The following is a 22,672-nucleotide window of genomic DNA, read 5'->3' on the forward strand; positions in this document are numbered from 1 at the left end:
AAAACATCACTACTTCCCTTCCGAGCCCCGACGTGTGCCCATACAGTAGTTTTCTCCCACATATGGGGTATCAGGGTACTCAGGACAAATTGGACAACTTTTGGGGTCCAATTTCTCCTGTTACCCTTGGGAAAATAAAAAAATTGGGGACTAAAACATCATGTTTGTGGAAAAAATATGATTTTTTTATTTTCATGCCTCGGCGTTATAAGCTTCTATGAAGCACTGGGGGGTTCAAAGAGCTCACCACACATCTAGATAAGTTCTTTAGGGGGTCTAGTTTCCAAAATGGTGTCATTTGTGGGGGGTTTCCACTGTTTTGGTACATCAGGGGCTTTCCAAACGCGACATGGTGTCCGATCTCAATTCCAGCCAAAAAAGTCACATGGCGCTGCTTCCCTTCCGAGCTCTGCCATGCGCCCAAATAGTCGTTTACACCCACATATGGAGTATCAGCGTACTCAGGACAAATTGCACAATAACTTTTAGGGTCCTGTTACCCTTGGGAAAATAAAAATTGGGGGTGAAAAGATCATTTTTGTGGAAAAAATATGATTTAATTGTACGGCTGTACTTTATAAACTTCTGTGCAGCCCTTGTGGGTTCAAAGTTCTCACCACATATCTAGTTAAGTTTCTTGGGGGGTCTAGTTTCCAAAATGGGGTCACTTGTGGGGGGGTTTCCACTGTTTAGGTACATCAGGGGCTCTCCAAACGTGACATGGCGTCCGATTTGAATTCCAGCCAATTTTGCATTGAAAAAGTCAAATGGCGCTCCTTCCCTTCTGAGCTCAGCCATGCGCCGAAACAGTGGTTCCCCCCCACATATCAGGTATCAGCGTACTCAGGACAAATTGCACAATAACTTTTCCAGTCTAATTTCTCCTGTTACCCTTGGTAAAATAATAAAAAATTGGACCTGAAGTAATTTTTTTGTGAAAAAAAGTTAAATGTTCATTTTTTTTTTTTAAACATTCAAAAATTCCTGTGAAGCACCTGAAGGGTTAATAAACTTCTTGAATCTGGTTTTGAGCACCTTGAGGGGTGCAGTTTTTTAGAATGGTGTCACTTTTGGGTATTTTGTATCATATAGACCCCTCAAAGTGGCTTCAAATGTGATGTGGTCCGTAAAAATAAAATGGTGTTGTAAAAATGAGAAATCGCTGGTCAATTTTTAACCCTTATAACTTCCTAACAAAAAAAAAAAATTTTGGTTCCAAAATTTTTCTGATGTAAAATAAACATGTGGGAAATGTTACTTATTAAGTTTTTTGTGTGCCGTATCTCTGTGATTTAAGGGCATAAAAATTCAAAGTTGGAAATTGCTAAATTTTCTAAATTTTCGCCAAATTTCCGTTTTTTTCACAAATAAACGCAAGTTATTTGAATGAAATTTTACCACTAACATGAAGTATAATATGTCACGATAAAACGTTGTCAGAATCACCGGGATCCATGGAAGCGTTTCAGAGTTATAACCTCATAAAGGGACAGTGGTCAGAATTGTAAAAATTGGCCCGGTCATGAACGTGCAAACCACCCTTGGGGGGGGTAAAGGGGTTAAGTATATCTATTTATGTAGCAAAAAAAAAAATCTGACAGTTCATATTTTTCGTCTGTCCAGTATTGTCACATTATTTAATTAATTTTACAACACCGACTTATAAAGAAACAGCGATACCAAATATGTTTATATTCCCATTTCTTTATTCTTCTACGGGGAAAATAGGGGTTAGAGTCAATATTATTTAACATCTCTCTCCTGCAATAAGGCAGAAGACAATTTTTTTTTAATTTCTGGGAGTATGCCTTAAAATAACAATTATCAGTTATATCCATCTTTGCATGTGGATTTAAATTGTATCACTATACTTTATATACAATGTCTTTAAACCCTTCATGACGTATAACGTAACCCTGCCTTGGATGCGGGCTCGCATGCCGATCCCACATCTATCCGTGCACGAGGACTGATATAATCAGTGAGCACGTGCCTCCACCAGCCACCGTGGCCGTTAACCTGTTAAATATCACTGGCAATCTCGGACGGTGGCATTTAACACACACTGGTATGGGAGCGCATCAATCCACGCTCCCATCTGTCTGCCCGTGATGTAATCGCAGGGCACCGATATGTTGTCATGAAAGCCAGGAGTCTGATGACCCCCGTGCCTGTGATTACGATACCCCTGTAAAAGCCCATGGCCGGCGTTCATTGGAGAGAGTGATGTTAGCTACAGATAGCAGCACAGATGCACTCCTGGGTATAGCACAAGTGATCAGACAATCAAAGCTTCAAGTCCCATAAGGGGACTAAAAAAATACAGCAAAAAGCGATTAAAAAAAAAATAATTGAAATCACCCCCTTTTGCCTCATTAAAAATAAAACTAAAAATACAGATAGTTGGCATAGCTGCACTGGCAAAAGTCAGCTCAAAATATAATATAAATTAATCTGATAGGTAAGAAGTAAAAAAAACAAAAAACAAAAAAAAACACCTTTGCAACACAGAGACCAAAACATATCTTTCCCTAAGTGGCATCAGTAAAACATCAGCTCAGTGTGCAAAAAATAAGTGGTCACACAGCCCCATATCCCGAAAAATAGTAATAAATTAAACATTCCTGTGTCTTTTTTTTTTTTTTTTTTTTTACAAATGTCCAATTTTTTTTGCCACACAAAAAAATAACCCCACAAACAGAACAACCCACACTATACATTTTTGGTATCTGTGTACTTGTACTGACCTGGAGAATCATATTGCCAGGTCAATTTTACCATATATTGCATTTTTTTTCCAATTCCAACAGACTTGGGATTTTTTTCCCCTTTTCTCCAGTCTGCTATAGGTTAGAATGAATGTTTTATTTAATGCTAATGTTTATGATCTTTAAGATGGCATGGCTCACAGGATTCTCTGGGGGGTTGGTCTTTAAGTAGTGGTAGTGGGAATTAAAGAACAGTAAACTGTTCATACTTGGCCTGGTGAAAAAGCCTCTTTGATAGAAAATTAAGCAATATAGAAGACATCGAATGCCGCTTCCAATAACACAACTTCTATAGGTGGCTGCCCCTACAATTATATTAGCGGGATTCTTACCAGCTTTAGTGTGCGTATACTCTCGTGAATAGGGCGCGGTAAACCAACTACTGTGTCTGTGTCACTGTGAAAATGGAGAGAAGTCGTAGTGAGCACAGCATTCACATCATCTAAACTTGTAATTAGGTCATGTACTCCATCTTACCTTCCGAGAGTGTATCCAATGAACTTACTGCGACTCGATTCCAGGAATATCTCAATATCTTTCTCTCTGGGAGAATGGAAAAAGCTCAAAATAAGCCATAGAATTGCAATAGGTCTGATGCATTCATCAGTCCTCAGAATATTAATCTTTAGTACTTTTATTGGTAACATGCCCAGAAAAACAGGATTTTTTGGGTTGCTTACCGTAAAATCTGTTTCTCGGAGCCTTCATTGGGGGACACAGAGACCATGGATGTATGTTTTGCTGCCACTAGGAGGCTGACACTATGCACAAAAAAAAAGTTAGCTCCTCCTCCGCAGTATACACCCCACCGACCGGCACCAATTTCCTCAGTTAGTGAGAAAGCAGTAGGAGAAGTAACAAAACAGAATGAAAACAGAAGACAACTCAACTGTAACCAACCGACAAACATAAGAACAGGAGTTGTAAAACATGGGAGGGTGCTGTGTCCAACAATGAAGGCTACGAGAAACAGATTTTACGGTAAGCAACCCAAAAAATCCTGTTTTCTCGTTCGCCTTATTGGGGGACACAGAGACCATGGGACGTCCCAAAGCAGTCCCTGGGGTGGGAAACAAACTTCCATCAGGCCAGCGGACTCACCACCGCGGCCTGCAGAATCCGTCTACCTAGGCTGGCGTCCGCCGAAGCGTAGGTGTGGACTCTGTAGAATTTCACAAACGTGTGAACCGATGACCATGTTGCAGCTTTGCAAAGCTGCAGCGCGGAAGCTCTGTGGCGCACCGCCCAGGAGGCACCCACTGCCCGAGTAGAGTGGGCCCTGATCCCCGGAGGGGCTCCGCGATGCTTAACTCGGTAGGCTTCCAAAATTGCCGTTCTGATCCAGCGAGCAATAGTGGCCTTTGACGCCGAGTGACCTTTCCGCGCCCCATCAGGGATAATGAAAAGAGACTCTGTCTTTCGCAAGGAAGTCGTCCTAGACAGACTCTTATCGCCCTAACCAGGTCCAGATTGTTCAAGGACCGCTCTCGGGGATGAGCTGGATACGGACAAAAGGATGGTAGCACGATATCCTCGTTGAGGTGAAACGAGGACACCACCTTCGGCAGGAAAGAGGGCGGAGGCCGCAGAACTACCTTATCCTGATGGAGCACCAGAAAAGGGGAGCGGCACGAAAGAGCTGCCAATTCCGACACGCGCCGGACGGAGGTGATGGCCACCAGAAGGCTACCTTCCAAGAAAGGAGAGAAAGGGAAATATCCCTGAGGGGTTCAAAGGGAGGACCTTGCAGAACCTCAAGAACCAGATTAAGATCCCATGGATCCACGGGCGCCCGGTACGGCGGAACCGTGTGAGCCACGCCCTGAAGAAAGGTCTTAACCTGAGGACGGGAAGCTAGTGTTTTCTGAAAACGAACGGACAGCGCCGAAACTTGACCCTTCAGGGAACGGAGGGCAAGGCCCGCATCCAATCCTGCCTGAAGAAACGCTAGGACTGAAGGGAGCGAAAAGGACATGGGCGCAATGTCATTGGTCTCACACCAAGTGAAATAGGCCTTCCAAGTACGGTAGTAGATCTTGGAAGATGATGGCTTTCTGGCTCGGATCATGGTCTGAACTACCTGGTCGGAAAATCCTGCCCGTTTCAGAACCTCGGTCTCAACAGCCACGCCTTTAAATTGAGCGGCCGAGAATTAAGGTGGCAAATCGGTCCCTGAGACAGCAGAACTGTTCTGTCTGGAAGCTTCCAGGGGGCGTCCGCGAGAAGGTTGACAATGTCCGCGAACCAAGACCTTCTGGGCCAATTCGGGGCGATGAGAATGACTGGAATTCCTTCTGCCTTGATCCATTTCAACAGGTTGGGAAGAAGAGGGAACAGGTAGGGAAGGTCGAACTGGGACCAAGGAACGGCCAGGGAGTCGGCGCCCACTGCCAAAGGGTCCCGAGACCTGGACACGAATTGTGGGAATTTCCTGTTGAGGTGAGACGCCATGAGGTCTACATCCGGGGGTCCCCACTGAAGGCAGAGCAGATGAAACACCTGCGGATGGAGGGACCACTCTCCCGCCGCGAGACCCTTGCGGCTGAGAAAATCGTCGGCCTAGTTGTCGACGCCAGGAATGTGCACCGCGGAAATTGTCGGAACGGAAATCTCCGCCCAACGAAGAATCTTGGACCCCTCCGCCAGGGCTGAGACACTCCGTGTTCCCCCTTGGCGGTAGACATATGCCACCGCTGTGGCGATGTCTGTCTGAATCCGTACCGGCAGTGCCTTGAGGAGCCTTTCCCAGTGAACGAGAGCAAGATGGATAGCTCGAATCTCCAGAATGTTGATCGGTACTGATTCCTGATCCGACCATCGACCCTGAACAGTGTGGTTGCGGAACACTGCACCCCAACCGAGGAGACTGGCATCTGTGGTTACTATCTGCCAGCGAATGGGAAGGAAGAATCGACCCGATAGAATGAGAGGTGACGACAACCACCAGTTGAGGGACCGCTTGATCCGGTAAGAAGGAGGAACAGGGCGATCCAGGGACCGAGGCGACCTGTCCCACTTCGACAGAATGGCCTGCTGGAGAGGTCTGGGGTGAAATAGGGCAAAGGGAACTGCCTCTATCGCAGCCACCATCTTTCCCAGGACCCTCCTGGCTGTACGGAGGGACAGGAATCGTGAGATCTGCAGCGATCGTACTTCCTGCTGCAGAGAGAGAGAGAGAATCTTCTCTTGTAGGAGAAAGACCCGTGACCGACGAGTGTCGAACAGAAGGCCTAGAAAGACCAGGCGTTGGGTCGGAACCAGACAGGACTTTTTCCTGTTGACGATCCACCCGAAATTGGAAAGAGTGTCCAGGACGATTGACAAACTTTGGTGAGCCTGTTGAAATGAGGGAGCCCTGATCAGAATAACGTCTAGGTACGGGAAAAGAACGAGACCTCTGACTCTCAACAAAGCCATCAACGCAGCCACGATCTTCGTGAAGAGTCTGGGAGCGGTGGCAAGACCGAAGGGCAGTGCGACGAGCTGGTAGTGGTGCTGTCTGAGGAGAGAGGCGGTAGCCGTAGAGAACCCCGGGATCAAGGCTGGATCCTTTGGAGGCCGGGATTCGAAGAAACGATCCCGTGGGAGAGAGACGAACTGTATCTTGTATCCTGAGGATACGACCTCCCTGACCCAAGCGTCCTCTACGGAGGCCAGCCAAACGTCCCTGAAGGAAGGAAGTCGGCCTCCCAATTGGAAAGGCACCCCGCGTGTCCGACGATACTCATGCTGAAGTAGACCGTCCAGATCCAGATCTGGACGGTCTGCCCTGGGAAGAGTGGGATCGCCAGGAAGGAGTGGGTCTGAAGGAAACTTTCTTTCTCTCCTGGCGAGCCTGCGGTCTCTGTTGGCTGGAGGAGTTGTCCGCCGTATTGAAACGGCGGAAAGTCCGAAAGGGTCGAAACTGACACCTTAGTGGAGGTCTGCGAGGATTGGACTGAGGGAGGAGTGAACTCGTGCCTCCGGTGGCGTCCTTAATAATCTGGTCCAATTGGGACCCAAAGAGGCGCACCCCCTGAAAAGGCAGGTTAGTGAGGGACTTTTTAGAAGACAAGTCCGCTTGCCAGGCCTTTAGCCAAACTGTACGTCGAATTGCAACTACGTTGCTTGACGCCTGAACTGCACAGGATGCGGCATCCAAGGAAGCGGAAAGAAGATAGTCCCCAGCATGGGAGATCTGATTGGCGAGATCGGCCAAACACTCCGGTTGCGCCTTATCTAAGACGCCTTGACGAAGGTCGTCTGCCCACGTGGCTATGGCCTTTGCTGCCCAGGATGAAGCAAAGATTGGGCACACAGCTGCTGAAGCCGCTTCAAAGGCAGACTTCGCCAGGGATTCTATAATCCTGTCATTAGAATCCTTTAGGGACGCCACGCCTGAAAGCGGGAGAACCGTGTTATTGGAAAGCCTGGACACGGGCGGATCCACCGAGGGAGAGGCCGACCAGTTGTCCGTGAGCTCCTTAGCAAATGGGTAGAGTACGCCTAGACGTTTTCCTCTTTGAAAGCGTCTGGTCGGATCCTCTCTTTCCTTGGTAAAAATCTTCCCAAACTCGGAATGGAAAGGAAAAACCCTGGAGGGAGTTTCTGCCCGTCTGAACGAAACCTCCTGATCTGAGGATTTCGCAGGGGAGTCAGCAATATCGAAAGTATGATGGATCGCTGCAATGAGGTTCTGCATTGTGACCTTCATGTTTGCATCCTGGTCTGAATCCAGCTCTAAAATCCCCTCAGATGACCTGTCCGAAAGCGCTTTACCTGACTCGGGAGAGGGGGCCCGAGAGGGAGGCTGCTGGGAAGGGCTATGCGGTGAGATGGGACTAGGAGAGGAATCCGGCTGGGCATCTTGCCTGGGTCTTTTGCGACTAACGCTGGCTGACTCAGATGGAGCAATTTGGGACTTGCTTGGCCCTGCTGAAGAGTCCAGGGGCAACTTATCAAGAATGGCCACCGGGGACAGACACCTTGGTGAGGTCTGCCACTGATTGAGATAGCGAGGAGGCCCAGCCAGGCATGGGGGGTTCACTCTCACCTGGAGCCGTAGATGGCTCCTGGACGGCGTCAGGCTGAATTGGGTTGCTACAATCCAGGCAGAGGGGAGTGGACTGGCCTGAGGGAAGTTTGCGATTGCACGAAGAACATGCAAAGAACTTGACTAAAGTGCAGGGGGGGGCAGTAGAGCGGGTACGATCAGACTTAGAGGTAGACATAGTGAAAAGCTGAGGTAATGCTGGAAGGTTGGGGGACAGAGGGCGGAGAAGGGTCAGTCTGCAGTGCAGAGCTACTCACGGTCCGGTGTCCCCAGAAGCGATGCTCTGCGACCTGTCAGTGGATGCAAGTCAGAGCGAAATCCAGCCGATAGACCTCCTGAACGAAAAAACCAGCTGGCGGAAGATGATCCGGTGACGAGCTGGTGTCCGGATAACAGGCGGGTAAAATGGCGCCTGCCTGAGAAAAAGCGCGCGTCCAGGAGAGGAGGGAGGGCGGAGCACTTCGCAGGATTAAAATTCACCGCCCTCTAGCCAATAGCAGGCTGGGCAGGTGAAGGACAGGCGGTGGGAGGGCCTGGGAAGAGCGGGAGAGAAGCCCGCTTAGAAGAAAGGGGCGGGGGGCGTGGCCACGACACAACGGTAGGCCCGAACTGAAGCCGGGGCCTAAATTAGTTGCGGCGGCCGCCTGTCAGCAGGGGGTCGGCGCGGAGGTCGGAAGAAGGGAACGCCGCAGCCGCAAGCCGCTCTCAAAGGGCCAGCAAAAAAGAGCATGGTGTGCCTATAGATGTAGGGCGACTGCGTGCGACCGCAGTGCCCGCATCCCTGTGCCATTGAAAAGGCCCCCTGTCCGTCGGGAATGAGCAGCCAGGTAATAAAAAAAAAAAAAAAAAAAAAAAAAAAAAAAAAATCTATACTCACCCATCCCCGATCCGTTACCTGGGTCTGAAGAAGTCCTGCGTCTCAGCCAACCGACAGGCTCTGGTAGGCGAGTGGGAGGGAGACTGGCGACAAGGACCCCTGGAGTCGCTGGCACGTCTTGGTGTCGGCGTCCGTCTGGCTGGTCCTGCCGCGGAGAACTGCAAGGATACGGGGTGGCAGTACACGCCGTACTCGCAGACTCCATGTGGGAGTACAGATGTGACTTTTCACTCTTTATCCCTCCGTAGAACCTGTAAAGGAACGACGCACGACGAGGTAGATATGGGTCTAATGAAAGACCCGTGTCCACCTCCTACTGACACTAAGCTAAACTAAGGAAATTGGTGCCGGTCGGTGGGGTGTATACTGCGGAGGAGGAGCTAACTTTTTTTTTGTGCATAGTGTCAGCCTCCTAGTGGCAGCAAAGCATACACCCATGGTCTCTGTGTCCCCCAATAAGGCGAACGAGAAAACGGCTACCTCGCTTTGCAAGAGTCTGTATATTTCATTTAATAGAATGTGTTCGAAAAATGACCTTTTGTTTCAAAATACATACAAACAATGTTTGTTGTCATATACTAAAAAAAGTTAAAAAAAAAGTCATCTAGCAATTTTCATATTGGCCATGAAGGCTTTTTCTAAACTAGTGCTTGCGGTTCTTTAAAGGGAAGCTGTCAGCAGGATTGGGCACAGTATCCCACACACAGTGTCAGGTTGGCTTCGTATACTGACTACAATGATACCTTCATTGATGAAATCCATCGTGTGAATGTTCTTTCATCTTTATTTTCAGTTCTGAGTTAATGATTTGCTGGTGCTCTGGGGTGGATCTTTATGTGGTGCTCTGATTAGATATTCTGATAGGTCCCTGATCCCTCAGTGATCTGCCCCCTATTTTACATAATCTATACCATATGGTGTGGTTAACAAAAAAAGTAACATTCATCAAAATGGTTACGGAGGTGCCTGCGCAGTAGCATCTATCACGTTCCAAGAGCTGCTACTTAGTAGGCGCCAACATTTTGACGGATCCAAATTTTTATTTTTTCCAGCAAAATGACGGCGGTGCTTGTGCAGTAGCATCTATCAAATCGCAATAGATGCTACTGCGCAGGCACCTCCATTTTGATGAAGATTATTTTCTCCCCTCCTTCCACAATAGTATAGGACTAAAGCATACTAGGCATGTATCATGTTACAGCGCCAATTTGATGAAGTTATTTTTTTTTGTAACCCCACAATATGATATTTAGTACGTAATATAGGGGGCAGGTCACTGAGGGATCAGTGCCCTGTCATAAGGATGAATATGTAAGTAGAGCACCACATTTATCTACATTAAACCTCATTGGCCAAGTGTTTGCCCATTCAGTCATCTTATGCAGATTATTTTGCAATACTGTAATGTCAAGGTCAGATTTTAATATCCTACATAGTTTGTTGTCATTAGCAAAGACTGACACTTTACTCTCAATCCCATCCATAAGGTCATTATTAAAGAGGTTATAAAGAATCGGTCCTAGCACAGATCCCTGCGGTACCCCACTGCTGAATATATCCCATTTAGAGAACGGACCATTTACGACAACTGTGTCATTTAGCCAATTCCTTACCCATTTGCATGTAGTTTTGCAATGTGATGTACAAGAGAAAAAAAGTATAGATATAATTAACAAAACTAATGTATTCAAACAATTGGTAATTTTCTGATGACATTCTCTCTTTAAACACAACAAATCTGGTAATTTTTTCCAGGCTTTCTATTCAACCAGATTTTTGCTCTCACCTCACTTTTGGCGCCCAAGGTAAACCTTTTGGAAATGCGAGCCGTTCAGTAGGCGGTTGAGTGGTAGCTGGGGGCATGACTTCTTCCCGTTCTATGGAAAATGGTTCTCCCTCCAAGCTGTTGTCCTCATCATTTTCCTCCTCTTCATCACGAGAATCATCAGTTTTGTATGGATCCCGCTCATTAAATGCATCAAGGTTATCCTGCTTAATGAGCGCCTAGAAACAGACAAAAAACATGTAGCTCTTGCATCGTTTACCATAAAATTTGCATTAGTAAGTTTAGGCGGTTTATTTTAGGGTCAAATTACTCTACTTTAATGGAATATATGCCATAAAACAAGCCGCTGCTTACCTTATGCTCCCTACGGCCCCTTCTCTGCTGCTGCTCAATCAGGTCGGATGCAGAAGCTGGTGGAGATGCCGCTCTCATGCTCCGGATCACTTTAATGCTATCTTCAGGAAGAGGTGGAAGCCCCAACATCTCTCGCTTTTCTGCTTTCATTTTCAGCAAATCTTCAAACCCACCCAAAGTGCACTGAAGAGAGGTAGATCATTATAAAGTAGGCAGAAAACTAAAGAAAAATAATACAAACACAGTTATCAACTTACTAACACAGTCTTCCAAAGCAGCAGCAACACCTTTTTCATAGGAAAATGTGGAGCATGACCGCTACAGAACTTCGTGACCATCCCAAAAAGCAGCACAGCAAACGGCTCGTTGTTATGTATGGGAGATCCTGCATTAGAATGACGATACAAAGCAGTGATTAGACTTCCATAGAAGTAGATCACTCGTTGGAAAGGTTTTTCTTAGGACAGCAAAAAAGCCTTAATTTATAAAAGTTGATAAATTATCTGAAACATGGATTTTTGTGAGTACTCACCGTAAAATTCTTTTCTCCGAGACGCTCATTGGGGGACACAGGTACTGTGGGGTGTATGCTACTGCCGTCTGGAGGCTGACACTAAGTATACAAAAAAAAAAGTTAGCTCCTCCTCCGCATACACCCTCGCCCCGATTGCGGGTGGAAACCAGTTTAGCGCAACAGCAGTAGGAAAACAACACAGATTAGCCTTAACGCAGAATACTATATATCTGAAAAAGGACCACCCTACTTTTAAAAAAGGAATTATACTAATTAAATAAACAAGAGCCAACTGGCTCGTAGGGTGGGTGCTGTGTCCCCCAATGAGCGTCTCGGAGAAAATGATTTTACGGTGAGTACTCACAAAAATCCATGTTTCTCCTTCGTCTCATTGGGGGACACAGGTACTGTGGGACGTCCTAAAGCAGTTCCTGGGTGGGAAGTCAACTCCCGATCCAAGCCGCATGCCCTCCTGTCTAAAGGTGCGCCACTGCTGCTTGGAGAATTTTTCTACCCAGGCTCGCATCTGGCGAAGCCTGAGTATGCACATTGTAATGCTTGGAAAAAGTATGCAGGCTGGACCAGGTTGTAGCCTTGCATACCTGCTCTGCCGAAGCCTGGTGCCGAAGCGCCCAAGAGGCGCCCACTGCCCAAGTAGAGTGCGCCCCTATCCCTGTTGGAATCGGTGTGCCTCTAATACGGTAAGCCTCTTGAATAGTTAGACAAATCCATCTGGCTATGGTCGACCTTGAGGCTGCGAGCCCCTTCCTGCGCCCTTCGGGGATCACAAACAGCGAGTCTGTCTGGCGAAAAGGTGCCGTCCTCGACACGTACCTCCTGAGCGCTCTCACTAGGTCCAACGTGTGGAGCGCCCTTTCCACCCTATGTGCTGGCGCTGGACAAAATGAAGGCAGAACAAGGTCCTCATTAATGTGAAATGAGGACACGACCTTCGGCAGAAAGGAGGGAGCTGGTCTAAGGACTACCTTATCCTTGTAAAAAGTCAGAAATAGTGCTTTACAAGATAGGGCTGCCAACTCCGAAACCCGCCTAATGGAAGTTATGGCTACCAAGAATACGACCTTCCTGGAAAGATATGATCATGAAACTTCTTGTAACGGCTCAAAAGGAGCTTCCTGCAGGACACCCAGGACCAGGTTAAGATCCCAGGAGTCTATGGGCGCTCTATAGGGGGGCACCAAATGGGAGACCCCTTGGATGAACGTCTTGACCTGCATATTAGTAGCGATCCTTCGCTGGAAGAGGACAGACAAGGCCGATATCTGTCTCCTAAGGGAGCTCGGGGCCAATCCTGCATCTAGGCCTGACTGAAGAAAAGCCAGGATGCTGGGAACCGAAAAAGACAGTGGAGCAACCCTGTGCTCTCGACACCAACGAAAGAGAAAACCTTCCAAGTGTGATGGTAAATTCTCGCCAGGAAGGCTTCCGGGCGCTAACCATTGTAGCAACCACTTCACGCCCAAACCCCGCCCGGGTCAGAATCCAAGATTCAACGGCCATGCCGTCAAACACAGGGCCCCTGAGTTCGAGTGGCAGATCGGCCCCTGAGACAGTAAGTCTGGCCGTTCCGGCAGACGCCAAGGAACGTCTGCGAGGAGCTGCACCAGATCCACGTACCATGCCCGACAGGGCCAGTCTGGGGCCAGCACAATTGCCGGAACCCCCTTTGCCTTGATTTTTCTGATGACCCTCGGAAGCAGTGGCAGCGGGGGAAACAGGTATGGGAGCCGAAACTGGCTCCACGGTAGGACCAACGCATCCACTGCGATTGCTCGCGGGTCTTGAGACCGAGCGACAAACACGGCTACTTTGGCGTTTTACCTGGAGGCCATCAGATCCACGTCCGGAGTCCCCCACCATTGGCAAATCTGCTGGAAGACCTCGGGGTGCAGGGACCATTCCCCGGCCGCGACACCCTGCTGCCCAATTTTCCACGCCTGGTATGTGAACTGCTGAGATTACCGAGTGGTTCCCCTCGTCCCAGCGTAGTACATGCTCTCTCGCGCGCATGGTTGCCCTGCTGCGCGTGCCTCCCTGGTGATTCATGTACGCCACCGCCGTGGCGTTGACCGATTGAATCCGGACCGGACGCCCTGCTAGAAAGTGCTGGAAATTCTGCAGTGCCAACCGCACCGCTCGAATCTCCAACAAGTTGATCGGGAGGCGCCTCTCCTGATGCGACCATTGCCCCTGAGCCGTGTGATGGCGGAAAACTGCTCCGCAACCAAGACGACTCGCATCGGTTGTGATTACCAACCACTGATATGGGGGAAAGGGTTTTCCCTGAAGAGAGGAGTCGCGCATCCACCACTGAAGTGACCGTCTGACTCGAGAGGACAACCTGCACTGATAATCGAGCGTGAATGGACACTTGTCCCAAGATGTCAAGAGAGCGTGCTGCAGGGGACGCAGATGAAATTGGGCAAACGGAATTGCTTCCATTGCCGCCACCATCCTCCCTAGAACCCTCATCCCGAATCGAATGGTGTGAGGGCCTGGTCGTTGAAGATTCCGAACTCCCTGACGGAGCGCTCGAGCCTTGTCCCGAGGGAGAATTACCAACCCTCGGGAGGTGTCGAAAATCATCCCTAGGAATGAGATCCTCCGAGCTGGGACAAGGGAGGACTTTTTCCCGTTGACCAACCATCCTAGGCGAGACAGGGTATCCAGCGTGATGCTGACATTTTCCTCGCATGCCCGAAAGGATGGACCCTTCACTAAGAGGTCGTCTAAGTACGGTAAAACCACTATGCCCCGAGAATGTAGAATGGCCATGACGACCGCCATTACGTGAACACTCTGGGGCGGTAGCCAACCCGAAAGGCAGAGCCACAAATTGGAAATGCCGACCATCGATTGCAAAACGTAGGAATCTTTGATGCGGGGGAAAAATAGGGATGTGCAGGTAAGCATCCTGGACATCGATCAAGGCCAAGTATTCTCCCTGCTCCATGGACGATACGACTGAACGGAGAGATTCCATTCGAAAGTGCCCGATTCTGATGAACCTGTTCAAGAGCTTTAAGTCCAGAACTGGCCTTACTGTCCCGTCCTTCTTGGGGACCGCGAACAGGTTGGAATAAAAACCTTGAGTCCTTTCGCACTCTGGTACAGGGACCACGACCCCGTTGCGCTGCAGCACCTTGATGGCCCCTAGCAATGCCTCTGCCCGGGATTCTGCTATGGGCAGCTGGGAAAGAAAAAATCGTCTTGGAGGATCTCTGACGAATTCTATTTTGTACCCCGACGACACTAGTTCCGCCACCCATGCGTCGCGTGCCACCGTGACCCAAATGTGGCAGAACCTGTGTAGACGTCCGCCAACTCTGCCATCTTCGGGTACCGGATGCCCCGAGTCATTTCGCTGAAGGCCTCTGGGATCTGGCTTCCCTTGACCTGGGAGGGCGGCCTCGCATACTGCCCAGCGGGTTGGCTCTATACGCGACCTGACGCTCCTTTTCCTGGTTGTAGCGAGCTGGGGCGGAAGACCTGGCCGCTGCCATCCACCCGGGGCTGCGAAATGCCCGAAAGCGCGCCTGAGGCTGACAAAATGGCAGTTTAATCTTCTGCTGTGGGAGAAAGCTGCTTTTTCCCCCCGTAGCATCTGAGATGAGCTTGTATAATTTTTCCCCAAATAGGCGGCTACCCTGATAAGGCAGGGAAGTCAAAGATTTCTTGGAAATCGAATCAGCCCGCCATAGCCTTAACCACAAGGCTCTCCTAATGGGGACTGCATTCGCCGCCGCTAGTGCCGCGCAATTCGCCGCATCCAAGGACGCATTGATTAAATAGTCACCTGCCATTGCGATCTGACCTGCTGTTGCAGACACTTCCGTCGCCAGGTCTCGATCCTGTAGGACCACATTTAAGGAATCTGACCATGACATCATGGCCTTGGCTACCCATGTCGCCACAAATGAAGGGGAGAGTGCTGCAGATCGCAGCCTGGCCCTGCCCGAGGAGCTGCATGGCCGCTGCAATCGCAGCTGCCCCGATTATTGGACTCTACAGGGGGGTCCATCCTACGAAAAAACGCTGCCCAGAGCCCTCCCCAGCTCCATACCTACATCATGGCCTTGCCTCGGTAGCGGCACCTGGGGTATTTGATCTTAGGACGGTGCAGGCACCCTAGCTCCTTCTGCCCTGTAGGGGCGAGAAGAGGGATCGTCCGCCGCCATGCAGCACCGCCGTCTTGCGTTGGTGGAGCAGTGGGGGCCGCACAGACTAGTCTTGTGCCTCTGTGCAAGCCCACGGTTTCAATACCTAGGGGTGGACAGGGCTAAGTCTGGCATAATGTCCCACGTCGCGGGAAAGGATACGTGGAAGGACACTCGCACGTGCTCACCCGTTGATGGTTTGGGGAAATCGGATCCTTTCAATAGGATGCGTTGCCCCTGTATCATTTCCATAAAAAAAAAAAAAAAAAAAATGTAAAAAAAAATAATAGAAGTCTGGGGAAAAGTCCCAGATATGTCCCTCGGTGCGGGAAAGGATACACGGAGGCGATACTCAACGCGTGCTCGCCCGTTGATGGTTTGGGGAGATCGGACCCTTTCAATAGGATCCGTTGCCCCTGTCTCATCTTCATGGTAAACTAGAAAAAAAAAAAGTCTGGAGAGATCCAGACTGCGTGTGCCTCCAAAGGACACTAAGCGAAAAACTGGTTTCCGCCCGCAACCGGGGCGAGGGTGTATGAGGCAGCGCTAACTTTTTTTTCGTATACTTAGTGTCAGCCTCCAGACGGCAGTAGCATACACCCCATAGTACCTGTGTCCCCCAATGAGACGAAGCAGAAAATTAAATCTGATTAAAGTACAATTCATGGTTTTCATTTTTTGTTGAGGAAAAAAAACAACTATGTAAACAGTCGCTCGTACTATACTCAGCACATTGAAGTGCTGTTCACATTGTCTTCACTAGTGCAATTTTACCACAATAGATGCATTTTACAAAGTATCATGGTGGTTGTTATTGACTTATGATCATTTAGTGTGAATAAAATCGGCAAGACCCAATCCGTTGGTGACATCAGTAATCTGTGGCCGCAGGACTTTAGAAGTGAAAACTGCCTGATACCTCCTGGCATCTGCAGCTCTTCTTGGGACTAGCGCAACATTACACATATTCCTGACCAGCTCAGTGAAGGAGCCCATTGGACCACGTTCTGCATATTGATTCACCATGTATGATCGAGATGGATTTCATTGTATTTTTGCACCCAGAGCCTTACAAAATCGATTCCGTAGATTCTAACCCATATTCGTTTCATACCTAGCTCTGCACGGAAAGTTTGTCTCATGGTTTTCCAGTCCTCACTATCGGCTTCACCTTCTTCGCATAATGTATCCACCATCAGGTACATGATGTTTAAGAGAACACTGAGGAGCAAAGGAAGTAGAAAGAAATTAAAACCCTCTACAGTTTTCTACTAAATATAAAACAAAGGAAAACAAATTTGAAATAACTTTTGAAAGTATTAGCATAGATTTCCCTTACCGAAGATCTGTGCTGTCAGCCAGAGAGATTGCGGGCTTCCTTACAGCATTACTACAGGCTGCACTGTTCCTGAAAGACAGCACACACATTATCACACTGCGTTTTACGGTATTGTCAGTACCTCCGCCGGGACTTACGTCTGAAGACCTGGAATACTGGATTTGGATGTTTGCGCTGTGGGGGGCCATTGATTTATACGATGCAGACAGTCACTTAATTTTCATCAGTAACCACTTATTTGAAGTGGGCACTAAAACGTGGTCGACTGTGCTATGGTGCCCGCTTCTAATCAGTGAATACTGATGTCTGACGGAGCACAATAGGACTCGGCCACAATCATTAAAGTCAGTCGTCTCATCAGCAGAAACGTTGAGAGTCCCATTCTCCAGGGCTTCAGACGTAAGCCCAGCGGAGCCTCTAACAGTAGACAAATCATTGTAAGAACATATCCTTATTTTCAGGAATTACTTTGTTGTGATCTTCAGTGTTAATAATCAGGACCTGTATTATTCCAATAGATAACCTACATCTTGTAAAATTACACTAAAATTCCATAAAAATAAGCATTGCTTTTAGCACTTGGATCTAAATGCTGGGATATCCTTCAATGTTTAATCTGAGCATCCAAAACCAGATTTGCATTTGCTTTCTAAGTGTTTTGTTGCTAGGGCAGAACAAGCCTTTATTAATAGGGCTTCCTAGCGCAGTCTTCATGTTGAGCCGCCCATTTTATTAAGAGCAGTGTAACACGGAACTAATGGGAAAAGGCTGCGTTCATCTCCAGCGATCACAGCAGCCAAGCCGTACATTACGGAGATGGACAACACCTGAACAGCAATGATGCATGCACAGAATCCTCCCAAAGGAACATGCATCTGAAGAATAAAACTGGCACCCGAAACTGTAGGATAGGCATACAGATTACTTTTGGCACAGGGTTCGGGATGTACATTGACATACAATGACATTCAATTGCACAAAATCCATTTAAAATGTGCACAAATAAAACGGTAGACATGCAAGAAGGAAAAGAATACCAAATATCAAGGAACTGAATGGCTTTTAAATGTTGTATTCTTTGTGTTCTTTCCTACTCACTCCACTTCCATGTTAAGGAGCTCCACAAGAGCATTGAATGCACCGGCTTCAAGCAGCAGGAAGATGTTGTGTCGCTGCCATGTCTGTACTTCTGTCTCAGATGTGCACTCCCCAAAAGTGCCTTGAAAAAAAAAAAAAAACATTCAGTAAAATAAAAATAATGTCAAATCGTCTAGAATATAGAAAACAGAACAAAATCCCTAACAGAATGCCCTGTACGTACCCTGTGCCACATACAGGATTGCCCGGGCCACTTTCAGCCTTTTCTCTCGGGCTGTGACCTCCAGAGCATCGAGGAGCCTCATGGTGTGGGCACGCTGCAGGGACACGTCCAACTCTGTCCATTTTTTATCAGGCACTTCAAAAGAAAATGTAATAATGGACAGCACATAGTAACCAGAGCGTTATTACAGTAAGACAGCTGGCGGCAGGAGGACACGGCCAGCTTCATCAGCTCACCATGTAACCGCAAGTCATCCTCAAAGCATTTCCTGTTGGACTGAAATTCGGGGCCCTCGGTGTAACTGTACAGCTCTGCGAAGGAGACATAATGCACTCAGTATATTCATAGCACTGAAATATCGCAGCACAAAAAAGTGGCCATACCAGGCCTGGGGTCAATACACCAACACACTGCGGGATTTAGCTTCTCCCTTTACAATGCACATTAAAGCTCCAGAATTACCTCGGAATTATGTATGAATATTTCTGATGGATTTAATAGAACAGGCAAAGCCGCCCTCACTAGCTAGTCCCACTATATATCTCTCATCTAAAATTAATATAGTCGTTCACAGGCTACCACTGATAATAGGGAACTCCTGTAGCTTTTGCCACCTTTCCTGGTATACTATATACACATGGATATCAAACTAGTATATAGCCGAGTATCATTGCAAGCTTAGATCTCGCCTTAGCTATATAAGATACACTAATGTAACAGTGGATTGCCAGCTGATCAATGTGGCACTAAAGTGTTCACCATTTCATAGCATATTAGGATATCGAGTAGAGTGAATTAACTTCCTTAGATTGGATTGTTTACATTGTTAAGAAATTAGGCATCTCCTTTGTGCCGGCCACAAACCTTAGATACTTAAAAACCCAACACTGATTTTCACTGGATCTGTAGGGTCCAACCAAAGAACTGCTATAAGATCAGATACAATAGATTTTTACCTAAACCTGCCAATACACCATACCACAAATACACCATAAATGGCTTTGGGGTGCATGACCCTTCAGCCAGCTGCCATCTTGGCCATCTCTCCCATACATAAGAGCACTTGTTTGACCCAGCGCTCCTGTGTTCTCTATGAGAAAGCACCACATCTGATTGGTCGGCGCAACCATACACAGAGCATAAGCCGAACCTAACAATATCGGCAGGTGGGCTAGCAGTAGTCTATTGTGTATGGGGGGCTTCACTGTTCTTTCACATCTCAAAGAAAAGCAGCACAAGACGTCTTGGGCAGACACTTAACCACTCTTGTTGTACTGTAATGTCTATTGTTTGTACAAATCCCCTCTGAAATGTAAAGTGCTGCGGAATATGTCGGCGCTATAGAAATAAAATTTATTATAGTGCACTATCTTGTAATCCGAACGCTGCTAACTTCTTCTTCTGCTTCTAATTATTATTCAGTCGATTTTCCGCAATTAATGTGGCTCGAACCGCTACACGCACAGACTCCGTTGAGGTGTCATTTCGATGCCAGCGTCCACGAGATGTGTGCTAAGTATTTTTCGTGTCGATCGGATTTGTAGTTTTTGTGCAATTTGCATTTGAAAAAACATTTTCCTCAATGCTTTTCAATGGGGAAATGTTGCCACAGTCAAAACATGCCCTGAAATGGCAGTAAAGCTCATTGATATGCGCAGGCACACCCAGTTACTATGCCAATGCCTACAAACTTCACATGACCCCACCAGGACAGAGTTTCTGACAGATAATATCAGCTCTTAAAGCGAAACCCACAGCACAAATGCAAATCTAGCTTCATCACATGACGCATGCCCCTGAGAGAGAATGTGCGCCAAAGTGGATTTAGAAGCCCAGTGCGCCAAACTGGCTCTTAAAGGGCCGACGCGCCAAAGTGATTCTTAAAGGGGCGGTGCACCGAAATGAGTCTTAACCCCTTCATTTTTTATTTTACCAAGGGTAACAGGAGAAATTGGACTGCAAAAGTTATTGTGTAATTTGTCCTGAGTAGGCTGATACCTGATATGTGGGGGGAACCACTGTTTGGGCGCATGGCAGAGCTCGGAAGGGAAGGAGCACCGTTTGACTTTTTCACTGTAAAATTGGCTGGAATTCAGATTGGACGCCATGCCACGTTTGGAGAGCCCCTGATGTACCTAAACAGTGGAAACCCCCCCACAAGTGACCCCATTTTAGAAACTAGACCCCCCAAGGAACTTATCTAGATGTGTGGTGGGCACTTTGAACCCCCAAGGGCTTCACAGAAGTTTATAACGTACAGCTGTACAATTAAAAAAAATCATATTATTTCCACAAAAATGATCTTTTCACCCCCAATTTTTATTTTCCCAAGAGTAACAGGCCCCCAAAAGTTATTGTGCAATTTGTCCTGAGTACGCCGATATCCCATATATGGGGGTAAACCACTATTTGGGCACATGGCAGAGCTCGTAAGAGAAGCAGCGCCATTTAACTTTTTTGGCTGGAATTGAGATAGGACGCCATGTCGCGTTTGGAAAGCCCCTGATGTACCAAAACAGTGGAAACCCCCAATTCTAACTCCAAACCTAACCCTAATGGGAAAATGGAAATAAATTAAAAAAATGTATTATTATTTTTCCCTAACTAAGGGGGTGATAACGGGGGGTTTGATTAAGGCCGGTTTCACATTTGCGCTTTATGGCGCAGCTACGACCTGCGCACGGCCGCCACTAAGCCCCGCCCCTTCCGGTCATCGCCGCCTACTAGCGCACATGGACGCTTGCGATCTGCGCACCCTATCTTTAGCATAGGGTGCGCAGATCGTGCGCTAGCAGGATTTTGCCATGCGCTGCTCACTTTTGAAGGTGCGCCGTGAGCGCCGAATTGCAACATGCTGCGTTCGGCGCACACCTTCAAAAGTGCGCAGCGCACGGCAAAATCCTGCAAGCGCACGGCCAGCGCACGATCTGCGCACCCTATGCTAAAGATAGGGTGCGCAGATCGCAAGCGTCCATGTGCGCTAGTAGGCGGCGAAGACCGGAAGGGGCGGGCAGGGAGCCGGCAGGGGGCGGGGCTTAGCGGCGGCCGTGCGCAGGCCGTCGCTGCGCCATAAAGCGCAAATGTGAAACCGGCATTACTATTTATGGCAGGTTTTTATTTTTGGCAGCTGTCATACGCTAAAAGACGCTTTTTATTGTGGTGATGCATAAAGTATTTTTACATTTTGAGAGCTATAATTTTTCCATATTTTGACCCACCGAGTCATGTGAGGTCTTTGCGGGACGAGTTGACGTTTTTATTGGTACCATTTTCGGGTACGTGACATTTTTTGATCGCTTTTTATTCCGATTTTTGGGACGCAGAATGAACAAAAACCAGCGTTTCATGAATTTCTTTTGGGGGGGTGCGTTTACACCGTTCCGCGTGCGGTAAAATTGATAAAGCGTTTTTATTCTTCTGGTCAGTATGGTTACAGCGATACCTCATTCAGGTCATTTTTTTATGTTGTGGCGGTTTTATGCAATGAAAACAATTTCTATATAAAAAATAATTATTTTTGCATCGCTTTATTCTGCGAGCTATAACTTTTTTATTTTTTTGCTGATGACGCTGTGTTGTGGCTCGTTTTTTGCAATGACGTTTTCAGATGACGTTTTCAGCGGTACCATGGATATTTATATGCGTCTTTTTGATCGTGCGTTGTTGCACTTTTTGTTCGGCGGTATGATAATAAATCATTATTTTTTGCTTCGTTTTTTATTTTTTAAGGGGCTCGCTAAAGGGGTTAACTAATGGGACAGTTTTATAGGGTGGGTAATGAAGGACTCGGCGATACCAAATATGTACTTTTATTGTTATTTTTACTTTCAAAAAATGAATTTATTAGGGAATTTTTTTTTTTTTTTTTTTTTTTTTACTTTATTATAATGTCCCATGGGGGACATCAATGTCCTGTGACAGATCGCTGATCTGTCACATCACAGATCGCAGCGATCTGTCACAGGCACTGCTGCAGGCTTCCTCATGCCTGCGCTCTGCGGGCAGTGAGGAAGCCAGCTCCCTGCAGGCCCCCGAATGTCCCCGTCGCCATCTTGGATCCGGGGACCTGCAGGGAAAGAGCCCCCCGCAGCAGCGCTGCACATTGCGGCGCGCCAAATCGGATCCCGAGGGGCCCCGGCCTCCAAATCGGGCGGGCCCCACCCACAAAATCGGGCGGGCCCCAAGGGGCCACATCCACAAAATCGGACGGGCCCCAAGGGGCCACACCCACAAAATCGGACGGGCCCCGAGGGGCCACACCCACACAAAATCGGCCCCTGAGGAATCCTGGCCACCAATTCAAGCCCTGAGAAGCCCAGGACACTGAATCGGATCCTGAGGGGCTCCACCCACCAAATCAGACCCTGAGGCCAAAGTGGCCCCTGAGAGGCACCCACAGTTAAAACAGATCCTGAGTTAAAAGTCTTGCAGGGGCAGCAGGCAAGTCTCTCTTAAAGGGGCAGCCCTGGCACCATTTCAAACCACTATCTGTACTTCCTTCAG

The 22,672-nt window shown here is 47.9% G+C and overlaps 1 protein-coding gene across 1 annotated transcript in view; it reads right to left on the bottom strand.

The window, feature by feature from the left end:
- STRIP1 (striatin interacting protein 1) overlaps positions 1–22,672 on the bottom strand; it is a 36,087-nt gene that overhangs the window by 9,817 nt on the left and 3,598 nt on the right. The window contains exons 3-12 of the mRNA XM_073542437.1: positions 18,406–18,480; positions 18,170–18,304; positions 17,947–18,067; positions 16,849–16,917; positions 16,624–16,730; positions 11,075–11,202; positions 10,818–11,000; positions 10,464–10,681; positions 3,246–3,311; positions 3,101–3,164 (exon numbers count right to left, since the gene is read on the bottom strand). Of these exons, the coding sequence (XP_073398538.1) occupies positions 3,101–3,164; positions 3,246–3,311; positions 10,464–10,681; positions 10,818–11,000; positions 11,075–11,202; positions 16,624–16,730; positions 16,849–16,917; positions 17,947–18,067; positions 18,170–18,304; positions 18,406–18,480 (1,166 nt within the window). The remainder of the gene's footprint in view (positions 1–3,100; positions 3,165–3,245; positions 3,312–10,463; positions 10,682–10,817; positions 11,001–11,074; positions 11,203–16,623; positions 16,731–16,848; positions 16,918–17,946; positions 18,068–18,169; positions 18,305–18,405; positions 18,481–22,672) is intronic.

Source organism: Dendrobates tinctorius, unplaced genomic scaffold (assembly GCF_039654945.1).
Source record: "Dendrobates tinctorius isolate UK_male_01 unplaced genomic scaffold, ASM3965494v1 ptg000127l, whole genome shotgun sequence".
In the NCBI taxonomy this organism is placed as follows: Eukaryota; Metazoa; Chordata; class Amphibia; order Anura; family Dendrobatidae; genus Dendrobates; species Dendrobates tinctorius.